The sequence below is a fragment of the Sapajus apella genome, unplaced genomic scaffold (assembly GCF_009761245.1).
Source record: "Sapajus apella isolate SASKATOON/1434 unplaced genomic scaffold, GSC_monkey_1.0 scaffold13, whole genome shotgun sequence".
Classification (NCBI taxonomy): domain Eukaryota; kingdom Metazoa; phylum Chordata; class Mammalia; order Primates; family Cebidae; genus Sapajus; species Sapajus apella.
In genome coordinates this window covers 100,471-113,142 of record NW_022436953.1, presented here as the reverse complement: position 1 = coordinate 113,142, position 12,672 = coordinate 100,471, and the positions used below count along the sequence as shown (strand labels likewise).

Below are 12,672 nucleotides of genomic sequence, written 5' to 3'. Positions count from 1 at the left end.
TGAAACCCATCAATTAGACATCACACATTATTATAAGAACATATGGAACATTTATAAAAATCAATCTTGTATTAGCTTACAAAGAATGCCTAAATACCAAAGAATTGATACTTTAGAGCAAGGGCCAGCCATCTGTGATCAGTAGACCAAATCCAACCTGCTGTTTTTGCAAATAAAGTTTTACTGGCACACAGTTATGTCCATTTATTGACATTATCTATAACTGCTTTCACACTACAATGGTAGAGTTGAGTCGCTGTAACAAATATATGACCCACAAAGCTTAAAATATTTACTATATGGCTTTTTATAGAAAAATGGCTGACCCCTGCCATGAAGAATAGATTATTAGAACACAGTGCAGTGTTAGAAATCAATAACGCACAGAGAGAGACAAATGCTTAGAAATTAAAACCCACACTTTGAAATAATTCAGAGGTCAAAGAAGAAAGTCTAAATGAAACTTAAAGAATATATCAATATCTAACATTGAAAATGTACATTTCAAAATGTGAGATGCAGGAAAAGAAAATGTCAGAGAGAAATTTAGCCTTGAAAATGTTAATATTTATAAGAAAGATATAAAATTAATGTGCCAAGTATTCAACTCAAGAAGCTAGAAAAGGATAGCCAATTGATTTTGGACAGGAGTGCCAAGACAATTCCATGGAGAAAAACTAGTCTTTTCTACAAATGGTCCTAGGACAGCTGGATGTTTACATACCAAAGAGTGAAGTTGGAGCCCTACCTCACAACATATACAAAATTAACTAAAAATGGATCAAAGACCTAGATGTAAGAGCTAAAACTATAGAACTCATAGAATAAAACATAGGTATAAATCTATGGTTTCTTAGATACCAAAAGCACAAGCCACAAAAGAAGATCATAGATAAATTGGACTTCATTAAAAACGTTTGTGCTTCAAAGGACACTATCATAAATGTGAAAAGACAACCTACAGAATGGAAGAAATATTTGGAAATTATATATTTGACAAGAGCCTGTATTCAGAATATATGAAAACTAATTATAACAACAATAAAACACAACACAATTAAGAAATGAATAAATAATTGAATAGATATTTCTCTGAAGAAGATATACAAATGACCACCAAGTACATGTAAGAGAGGTTCAACATCATTAGTCATTGGGGAAATGAAAATCAAAACCAAAATGAGATGCTGATTCACACCATTAGGATGACTATAATAAAAATGATTGACAATCACAGGTGCTGAGGATGTGGAGATACTGGATGGAACCTGGTGCATTGCTGGTGGGAATGTAAAATGGTGCCATTGTTTTGAAAAAAGCGTCTGGTAGTTTCTCAAACGATTCAACACAGAATTACCATATGACCCAGCGATTCCACCCCTAGACATATACCCAAGAGAAATGAAAAAACTATGCCCACGAAAATGTGTACATGAATGTTCATAGAAGCATTATTCCTAACAGCCAAAAAGTGGAAATAACCTAAATGTCCCACAACTGAAGAACAGATAAACAAAATGTGGCATGTGCATACAATGGAATATTACTCAGCTGTAAAATGTAGAACTGATTCATACTACAACATAGGTGATCCTTGAAAACATGCCACGTGAAATAAGCTAGACACAAAAGGCCACGTGTGGTGTGATTCAATCTCTAGGAAATGTCCAGAATAGGCAAATTCATAGAAACCAAGTTGATTACTGGTTGCCAAGGCCTCCGGGAAGGGAGAAATGGGGAGTGACTGTTAATGGATACAAAGTTTCTCTTTGGAGTGAAGAAAATATTGTAGAATTAGATAATGGTGGCGGTTCTACAACTTTGTTAAAATGCTAAAAGCCACTGAATGGGATTCTTTAAAAGGGTAAATATGGTATGTGAATTCTATCTCAATCTGTCTTTAAAAAAGAGAGAAAAGAAGCTAGGAAAGAAATTTCAAGATAAAACAAATGAAGGTGGAAGAAAGTAATAAAGTAAATAACATTAATGTAATAAAGAAAAATGAAAAGAATCAGCCAGGCGCGGTGGCTCATGCCTGTAATCCCAGAACTTTGGGAGGCCTAGGTGAGTGGATCACTTGAGACCAGGAGTTTGAGACCAGCCTGGCCAACATGGTGAAACCCAATGTATACTAAAATACAAAAACTAGCAGGGCTTGGTTGCGCACGCCTGTAATACCAGCTACTTGGAAGGCCGAGGGAGGAGAATTGCTTGAACCCAGGTGGCGGAGGTTGCAGTCAGTCGAAATTGTGCCACTGCAGCCTGAGCAAGAGTGAGACTCCATCTTAAAAAAATAAATAAATAAAAATTTAAAAAAAGAGTTGACAAAACCAAAACCTAGTTTTTAGGGGAAAAAGTATAAAAACTAGAGAGAAAATGCTCCAAGTAAGAATAATGAGGGATTCTAAGCAAGCTGACTGAAAACAAAACCTTAAATTATCTGACTGGCGAACGCAATGCATGTGGGTTCAGTGACTGGTGTGGCTGTGTTCTGTTCCACCCACCTACCTCTGCCATTGTGGGGGGCCTAATGCGTGCACTCAGAACCTTCCATCGACCTTCCTTGTGTTTCCCACATTCCTGTCCTACGGGTCCAGATGCCAAGAGTTCGGAGTTTTATGAGGCTCTGCTTTTTCCAGGATTTTTCTTATAAAGAATTTTTCAGGTGTCACAGACTGGTCCACTCTCCTGGCTGTACTGGCCAAATTATTTCAAAATTTGCAACACTGACCGTATTAGATCAAGGCAAGGGACTGACCCAGTTCATTCCCCAAATGCTTGCAGCTCTGCGCAGAAAGCACACCCTAACCTCAGCCCCACCGAAAAAGTTGTGAGCTATCCCGGCCCTTTTGATTCTGTGGCCCCATGTGACCTCTCCCAAGGCCTTAGACAAGCCAAACCACTCCCGTCACGTTTACTACAGGTACTCTTCCCCCACCTGGAAAACTACCACCCAGGGTTTCCAGGTCCTGAACTGATGAAATAGTCCCTTTAGAGCATGTTTTAACATGCCCCTTTTGGATTGGATAATAAAACCTTAGCCATAATTCACAGGAGGAATCAAAGGGCAAAGTCAATAGTAACCTGACTGTCTTGCAGATGGCCCGGAGAATTCCACTCTCCCGCACAGCCCTGGGACCTCGCATGCCGCAGCTGAGACCGTCTCCCCGCGGGTCCGCAGAGCCACAACCTCAAGGACAGAGAGGATATGGCCGGGAGGAGTCATCCCCTACGTCATTGGAGGGAACTTCACTGGTCAGTAGCCACAGACAAGGCCTGCTTTGGGACAGGGTGCTTTGTCTCCCTGGGTTGAGAGAGTCCTTCACAGAAGGACCTGGGTGGGATGGAGCAGATGTCCGAGACCACAGCAGGCCTACAGATGGTGTCCGCCTCGTGCCGGCAAGGCCTGGGCCACCAGTCCTGGGGAAATTACAGTCTCTGTTGGGGCTGTGTCCTCAAAGTTGGTTACCGTCCTCCCGATGCTTCACATGGGGAGTGACCTGGAAGGACCTTGAAGGATAAACAGGGTTTGCATGATGACTGAGGACAAGCCCTCCACATAAAGAAAGTCCATGAGCAACTGCACGTGGTTGGCTTGCCTGTCCTCTGCCTGGATGAGTGTCCTGGACTCCGAGGTCCCCTGCCACCAACCACAGGCATTGTTCCACCCAGTGACCAAAGGGACCAGTGGACATGGCTTGACTCCCTGGGTCCAAATCTCAGCTCCAGCATTTGCCAGGAAGATGCCCTGGGGAAATTAATTGGCCTCTCTGTGCCTCAGTTCCCTCTTCTTTAAATGGGGATGATACTCTCTTCTACCCCTCTGCTTGTTTTGAGAATTAAATGGATTACTATAGATAAAGTGCTTAGAGTAGTGCCTGGCACACAGTAATTAGTATTTATCTGATACTAATATTATCTTTAAAATATGTGAATCATTCCCGGCTTCCCGTTGCCACTAGAATGAAGGTCCTCCCTTGAATACCCCACCATCCCTCTCCTGCCTGGTCTTTGACCCTCTCTCCCCATCTCCCATCCTTCATTTCTACGCTCTGGCCTCACCAGCCATGTGCCCATCCCCGGACATGTGCACCTCATAGGCCCCTGCACACTCACACTTGAACTTGCCTTGGTTGCCGTTTCCCCAGGTATTTGCATGGCTGTCTTCTTCTCATTTGAGGCTTACGTCTAGGGACACATCACAGGAAGGCCTTTCCCTCTCTCCCCCGCCAGTGCCTCCCTGTCCCAGACCCTGCTGTATAACCTTCACAGCACTTAACCATGACCTGAACTCACTTTACTTCTATTTCTGTTTCATTTATTTTTGTCTCTGCCTAAGCTCTGTGGGAGCAGCAGTCTTTTTTCTGTCTCATTTCCGCTTCAGTGTCTCCAATACCTAGACCAGGGCCTGGCACATCCCAGGCAGGTAGCAAATATGCCCACTGCATACCTGCGGCCAATGTCAGTGGAACGCCGGTCACACCGAGAGACTTTCTAGGCTCTCAGTGCCACTTACAAGTCCTTCCCCTCCCTGTGGCTCTGTGACCTGTACTCTGAGAGGTGGCTGCCAAAGGCACATTCCCTGAGGATTTGCCGAAGCCACTGAGAACACTGATGAATCAGCTGGGGAAGTGTGAAGACCTCAGCAGCAGGGCAGCAGAATTCCCAAATTCCCGCAGTTCCCTTTTGCCCCTGCAGCATTAACGCATGGCGTCCTGGTGCCAGGTGCTTCTTGAGGGACTGGTGGAAAAAGATGACTGAGATTTCATCCTGCCCTCGAGGAGGTCTGTTCTCAGAGCAGAGAAAGATGTGGGCCTAAAGAAAAAAAGTAAATGATAAACTGCTCCGAACTTTTCCTCATTGGGATCCTGTGTTCTTTCAGATCTGGTGTGCTTTTCTGACCAAAGATTTATATTACTTTCATGAAAATGAACTAATTTTACATGTAAGAATTTTGTTGACACAAGTATTTCATGTTATTATGTAATTAGTAGGATTGCTATTTTTTGAGTGATTGAGCTATAAACAATTTGAACCAAAAATGTCAGGATGTCAGAAAACAAAAATGGACAGCTAAGTTATCCTATTTTTGTTGTTGTTGTTTGTCCTTTCTTTCTTGTTTTGAGACAGGGTCTCACTCTGTGGCCCAGGCTGGAGTGCGGTGGCATGATCGCAGCTCTCTGCAGCCTCAGCTTTCCAGGCTCAAGTGATCCTCTCACCTCAGCCTCCTGAGTAGCTGAGACTACAGGCGTGTGCCACCATGCCCAGCTAATCTGTTTCTCTTAATTGTTTGTAGAGACAGGTTTCACCATGTTGCCCAGCCTGGTCTCAAACTCCTGAGCTTACGCAATCCACCTGCCCCGGCCTTCGAAAGTGCTAGGATTACAGGCATGAACCACCATGCCCAGCTGTTATTCTTTATTCTGTGTGAATGTTTTGGGGACAACAATATGATACCATACCCACATCATCTAGATGGTGATGGGAGCCTCCCCCAGTGCTGTTGTGCTCATCCATTTTTGTTGCCCTCAAGGAATACCTGAGGCTGGGTAGTTTATAAGGAAAAGAAGTTTATTTTGGCTCACGGTCCTGCAGGCTGTCTCAGAAGCAGCATCTGTTCGTGGTGAGGCCTCAGGAAGCTTGCAATCATACTGGAAGAAAACGGGGAGCCAGAACATCGCACGGCAGGAGGGAGCCAGAGAGAGGTGGGGGAGGGGCCACACGCTTTTAAACAACCAAATCTCACATGAACTCAGAGTGAGAGCTCAGTCACCAAGGGGATGGCACTAAGCCCTTCTTGAGGGACCCACCCCAATGACCCAAACACCTCCCACCAGGCCAGCCTCCAACACTGGGGATTATATGTCAAAATGAGATTTGAAGGGGACAAAGATCCAAGTGATGTCAGCTGTTTGACTTTGTTTGTAATTTTTGTTTTGTTTTGCAATGAGGGCCCCGTAGAACTCCAACCTCCAACTCCCACCATTCTTCATATTTCCCAGACAACTATTTTTTTCTAGATCCTTCTCTTTGCTTCTTTAAACAGTCTTCCTTCTGTCAGATTGATAGATTTTGAAAAGAACTGACTATATGTAACTATCAGCCTGGAGTTTTATTATTCAGCAAATTTCCACTCAAGGAAACACAAAGACGGGTTCAGAGAAGGTATGAAGTTCGCCTATTTTCAAAGGCCTGGAAGAAAAATTAGGCTCAAGGATTCCCCACAAGATACTGAAACCCCGTGCAGAAGTACACAGATGTATATGCAAATCAAAATTTTAGAAGGCACGGGTATACCCTCCGACAGGTCTAAAAGAAAATGAGGGGTGAAGTGCAGTGCTGGTGAGCTGAGTTGACTGCCCCCTACTTCAAAAGCCTGAAGTTTCCAAATTGAATAACCTCAATAAGGTTTTGTAAAAGTTTAGAAAATACTTTCAATACAAAGGAAAATTTGGGAAGCCCAGGAAGATCTATTTTTACCCTTCCTTCTAATCTACAGACTCCTACTCTCTAGGTTTTGGCAACTCAGTAAAGTTCTGTTGTGTTTTTAGCAAGGGAAATCCTGATTCCTGGAAATTCCTGGAGTATTTCTATTCTGGGTCACCAGAACAAACTTTTTTTTTTAGATTTGAAAATATTTAATTGACAAAAATTGTATATATTCAAGGTATACAACATGATGATTTGATATATTATGTCGTGCTCTCCAGCCTAGGGGATAAGAGGGAGACTTCATCTCAAAAAAAAAAAAAAAAAAGCATCTAAGGAAAGTATGGACCCATCGTTGAAGTTGAGTGCTTGCCCTGTTGTTTCAGGAAGCCAGAGGGCCATTTTTAAGCAGGCCATGAGACACTGGGAGAAGCACACATGTGTGACCTTCATAGAAAGGACCGACGAGGAAAGCTTTATTGTATTCAGTTACAGAACCTGTGGGTAAGTAAGCAAAAGTGAGCCCACCTCTGTAGAATCAGTCAGATGGCTGATGAGTCTTGAATTTTCTCTGCAAACTGAAGTATTTCCAATGAGCTATTATTTAGAGGAGTCCAGGGTTTGCTAGAAACTTTTTGCCCTTGGTGAAATTACAACCCAGTGGCAAAGCAGGTGGGTTAAGAGGAAGATTCCAGGAAACTCCAAGAAGGCCAGGGGTCCTACCACTAGGAGAGCAACAGGAGGAACTGGTGGTGTGTCACGTGAAGACTTAAGGCAGTGGCTCTTAACCTCTTAAGGTTGCTGTACCCATTTAGAATCTGATGAAGCAGTGGGCTTTCCTTCTTCAAGAATAGATGTATATGTAGGCAAAATTTTGCATTTAATTTGAGGGACTCTACAGGTTTACAGACTTCCTGCAGAAAACATAATGTATAATGAAATGACTGGCTTATGACTAAGTTATCTGTTATGTCAATAAATATGTGTGATAGACTTTCCTACTGAAAGAAGAAGGTTTTCATGTTGGATCAAAAACCCAAACCTGCCCAGGCACGGTGGCTCACGCCTGTAATCCCAGCACTTTGGGAAGCCAAGGCGGGCGGATCACCTGAGGTCAGGAGTTGGAGACCAGCCTCCAGCCTGACCAACATAGTGAAACCTGGTCTCTACTAAAAATACAAAATTAGCCAGGCGTGGCGGTGCATGCCTGTAATCCCAGCTACTCAGGAGGCTGAGGCAGGAGAATTGCTTGAACCCAGGAGGTGGAGGTTACAGTGAGCCGAGATCACACCATTGCACTCCAGCCTGGGCAACAAGAGCAAAACTCCATCTGAAAAAAAAATAAAAGACATCTATATGTTCTATACATAAGATAATTACTGAAGAAAACAACCTAGGGAGGTTTAAAAGTAAAAGGAAAGAAGCCATACAGGTAAATGCTAACAGAAAGAAAGCTGGGATCACAATTTTAGTCCTAGACTAGGATTTCATTGTTTTGTTGTTTTTGTTTTTAAAGTCAGAAAATATTAAACAAAACAAAAGCTGAGATGCTTTATAATGAGAAAGGATACAAGTGTTGGTGAGACTGTAACTGTCATAAATCTTCATGCACCAAATAGCATAGCATTAAGAGTCATAAAACAAGCCCCAGGGAATTCAGGGGGAAATTGATAGAAACACCCAGCAGCAGGAGACTCAATTCATTTTTGTCAGCCCAAGTAAATCAGCGTCATGTTGACCAAAAAATAAATAGAGATTCACAGAGGATTTGAAAAATATAGTTAATAGAGCTGATTCTGTAGGTCTAGCAGATTCCATAACCTCATGCCACACTTTTTTTTAGTTGCTCACTGAAGGATTATAAACCTTGACCATCTATTAAGCATTAAGAACATGTTAAAAGGCAGAAATAGCACTTAGATATTTTCTAATTGTGAAGCAGTGAAACTGAACATAACATGATAACAAAAATAGAATAAACATTATCTGATAAAAGTTCTCCCATGCTTCCTTTTATGGCTCTTAGATCATAAAAACAGCAAGATTAAAGTTGCAGAATGTCTAGATAATGAAAGCCCTATGGTTCAAAATAAAAGAGATATAGCTAAAGCTGTGTGCAGATGAAAACCTACAGCCTTAAATATCCACATCACCAGTTGACAACGGTGACAATGAAATATTTAATTCAAAAAGGCTAGCAAAAATAGATGCTTAAACCCCACCACCATCACCACAAGAAAATAAACCTAAGGAGAGCACAAGGAAACAGACAAGGTGAAACATTATAGGGCTAACAAATTCTAGAGTCAATTATTTGAATAAACAGACAAAATATTAGATATACCACTTGTTGGTTTAACTGAGACAAAATGTGATCACACAGAAATACATAAAAGTAGAAATGAAAATGAGAGAAATAGCCACAGATTCAGCAGAATCATTAAGGAGTAGTTTGCAAAACTCTAGGGCAAAAAGTGTGAAAATGTGGATAAAGCGAAAGTCTTCAAGGTAAATATAAAGTACTGGTACAGATCAAGAACTCTGGATGAAGTTGAAGAACGGAGGGAAACAGCCATCTCCCCCAAAGCACTGGACCCAGAGTTTCACAGTTGAATTGTTTCAAAACTTCAAAAACAAATTATTCTGGTATACTTAAACTTTTTAGAGCGTAGAGGAAGATGAACACTTCCAAATTACTTTTGAGTAGCTGTTATGGCATTGCTATCTTGAAATGAAAAGGATCGCATCAAATAAATAGAGACAGAAAGAAAGGAAAACATGATAAAAAAATAAGAAAGAAAAAATTATAGACTAATCTCACATGTGAATAGCTATGCAAAATCCTAAATAAAATGTTAGCACATAGAATTCAGCAGCAAAAGAAAAGAAGAGTAGGCTGCCAAATATATTTATCTAGGGAATACAAGATTAGTTCAACATTAGTAAATCTCTTCCCATAATTGGTTGGTGAAAGGAGAGAAGCTGTGTTCATATCTCAATAAATGCTAAAAGGCACCTGTACAATACAACATGCAATTTTTGTTTTTAAAAAGTAACCAAGGTAGCACAGAAATAGATGTCAAGGATAGATTCTTGCATTACATATATATGTATATATATGAAATAAGCATAAATATACATTTATATAAATAACTTACAACCAAAAGCCAACATCATGTTTATCGATTAAGCATTTAATTTTAGTTAAAATCAGGAACAAATTTAAGATGTTTAGGGTTACCACAGTTATTTAGCATTGTTTTGGAAATACTAATTAATATAAATTAGATGAGAGAAAGAAAAAAACACTGTGAGTATTGGCAGGAACAAGGCAATATTAGCACTGATGGGAGGTAATGTGATTGTGTGCCTAGAAAACCCAGAATATCAATTGAAAAACTGGTAGAAACACAAGGAGACTCTATTCAGTGACTGACCACAAATTAATTAATTAACAAAAATAGGTGACTGCTTTTCTTTATACATGAAATAGTTTGATACACTTTTATGATGAGAAAAAATCACAATGTTAATAGGAACATAATAGATACTATATTTAAGATTAAATGTAAATGTGCCAGACTATAGGAAGAAAATGTTAAAACTCCCAGGAACCAACAGTAAAAATAGAAAGCATATTGCTTCCTGGTATAGGAATACTCAACATAGTAAAGATGTCAGAACTCCCTAAAATAAGCTGCAAATTCATGCCTTTCTGATTTAAACACCAATATTTATAGATATGTACGTACATGTGTATGTATGCGTAAATATTTTTAGAACTTGAACAAATGATACTAGAGTTTATCTGGAGGAGCAACCATGTAGAAATAACTAGAGAGAGAGAGAACTGTAATGACAGAGGTAGATATCTAATGATCTAACGGAACATTTAAAATATTAAAATGCAAAAGGAAGATAATAGCAAAACAGTTTGGAACTTAAGGGAAAAATAGATATATGGAAAAAAGGGTCCAAAACGAATATACCTATACACAAATTTGGGTCAAATTTTAAATGAATGGGAGAAAGATCTATTAGTCAATTGGGATATTCCAACATTGGGATAATTTAGATAGCTCTCTGTGGAAAAAAAAAAAAAAAGCTGAACTCCTACCTCACTTCTTACACCAAAAACTATTCTAGCTAGATCGAAGATGTAAGTATTAAAAAAAGGAAATGAAAGAAAAGTCCAAAAGAGTATAAGAAGGAAACAAGAGTAGATTGTATTTATAATCTTGAAATATGGGTGACCTTTCTAAGCAGCACATAAGAAAATGAGGACATTTTATAATACTAACATTAAAAACTTTTATATGGCAAAAAGAAAACAATATATAAACAAAAACAAAGTCAAATGAGAATTAACAAAGTGAGCAAAATACTTGCAACACTCTTGACTACAAGTTTCCCTAATTTACAAAGGGTTCTTAAACATTGATCATAAAAAAATGGACAACCCAAAAGAAAACAGGGGTAAGAGGTGATCACATAGTTCACAGGAAAAACAAACAAATGTCATACAAAATATGTGAAAAACTATCCAGCCTCAATGCAGTGAAATACCATTTTTTACCTATCCAATTGGCAAAAATAGTTTGATAAAACCAGTGTTGGCCGGAATGTGGGGAAATAGGACTTAAACTTTTTTTTAAGCTTTTGTGGGTACATAATAGGTGTATATATTTGTGGGGTACCCGAGATGTTTTGACACAGGCATGCAATATGAAATAATCACTTCATGGAGAATGTGGTATCCATCCCCTCAAGCATTTATCCTTTGTGTTACAAACAATCCAATTACACTCTTTTAGTTATTTTTAAGTGTACAATTAAGTTATTATTGACTATAGTCACCCTGTTTCGTGATCAAATAGTATATCTTATTTATGGTTTCATTTTTTTGTACTCATTTTTTTTAACCATCTCCACCTTCCCCACCAGTCCCCTACTACCCTTCCAGCCTGTAGTAACCATCCTTCTAGTCTCTACCTGCATGAGTTCAGTTGCTTTAATTTTCATCTCCCACAAATGAGTGAGAACATCTGACGTTTGTCTTTCTGTGCCTGGCTTATTTCACTTAACATAATGGTCTCCAGTTCCATTCCTATGGTTGCAAATGACAGATCTCATTCTTTTTATGGCTGAATAGTACTTCATTGTGTGTAGGCACCACATTTTCTTTGTCCATTCATCTGCTGATGGACACTTAGGTTGCTTCCAAATCTTAGCTGTGAACAGTGCTGCAACAAATGAGAGAGTGCGGATATCTCTTCGATAGACTGATTTCTTTTCTTTTAGGTAAACAGAAAGGGCCTTTTAATATATAATTAGTGAATATACAAACAGACAACATTTTGGGAGTACAATTTGACAGTATTTATCAAAATCTCAAATGCACATATACTCTTATCCATTCATCCCATTGGTAGAAATTTACCCTGCCACTTCTTTGTTTCATTTGTTGTTGTTTTTGTTTGTTTGTTTTGCTGGTCACCCTCTCCCCTGAGGCCTTGTTAAAATAGCAAAAACTGGAGTTAGAGCCTAGATGTACATTAAGACTGATGAAATAAATTTTAGTATTACAAAAATATATATAAATATTATTTGAAAAAAATGACTGGGCCCGGAAAGGAGTTATCTCTAAGCCTCCTCTGACGATGACACCAAGTTGCATACACGATAGACACTCATCTGCCTCCGTCCCCTGTCTCTTCTCCTTTTCATTAAAAATGGCCCAGCAAGGACTCTAGCACCTTGTGGATAGAGGGGTTGGTTATGGTATGCACTTTATTTCAGGAAGAGAGGCCATATATTTCTTCAGGTTTTCAGGAAGACCCATAACCACAAAAATGTCAAGAACCATTTTTGGAGGGAATTTCTGCATAGAGTCATTGGGAGGAATTCAGACAATGAGAGCACTTTCACCTCTGAAATTCTGTTTCTTTTTTTTCTCTTTGGAGATGGAGTTTTTGCCCTTGTTGCCCAGGTTGGAGGGCAGTGATACGATCTTGGCTCACTGCAACCTCTGCTTCCCGGGTTCAAGCAATTCTTCTGCCTCAACCTCCCAAGTAGCTGGGATTACTTACAGGCATACACCACACACACCTGGCCAATTTTTTTGTATTTTCAGTAAAAACAGGGTTTCACCACATTGGCCAGGCTGGTCTCGAACTCCTGCCCTCAGGTGATCTGCCTGACTCAGCCTCCCAAAGTTCTGGAATTACAGGTGTAAACCACCAC

General features: G+C 39.9%; 1 protein-coding gene across 1 annotated transcript in view; it reads left to right on the top strand.

Moving 5' to 3' along the window:
• Window positions 1–12,672, top strand: part of TLL2 (tolloid like 2) — a 148,747-nt gene that overhangs the window by 80,872 nt on the left and 55,203 nt on the right. Inside the window, exons 4-5 of the mRNA XM_032281152.1 lie at window positions 3,100–3,255; window positions 6,816–6,933. Of these exons, the coding sequence (XP_032137043.1) occupies window positions 3,100–3,255; window positions 6,816–6,933 (274 nt within the window). The remainder of the gene's footprint in view (window positions 1–3,099; window positions 3,256–6,815; window positions 6,934–12,672) is intronic.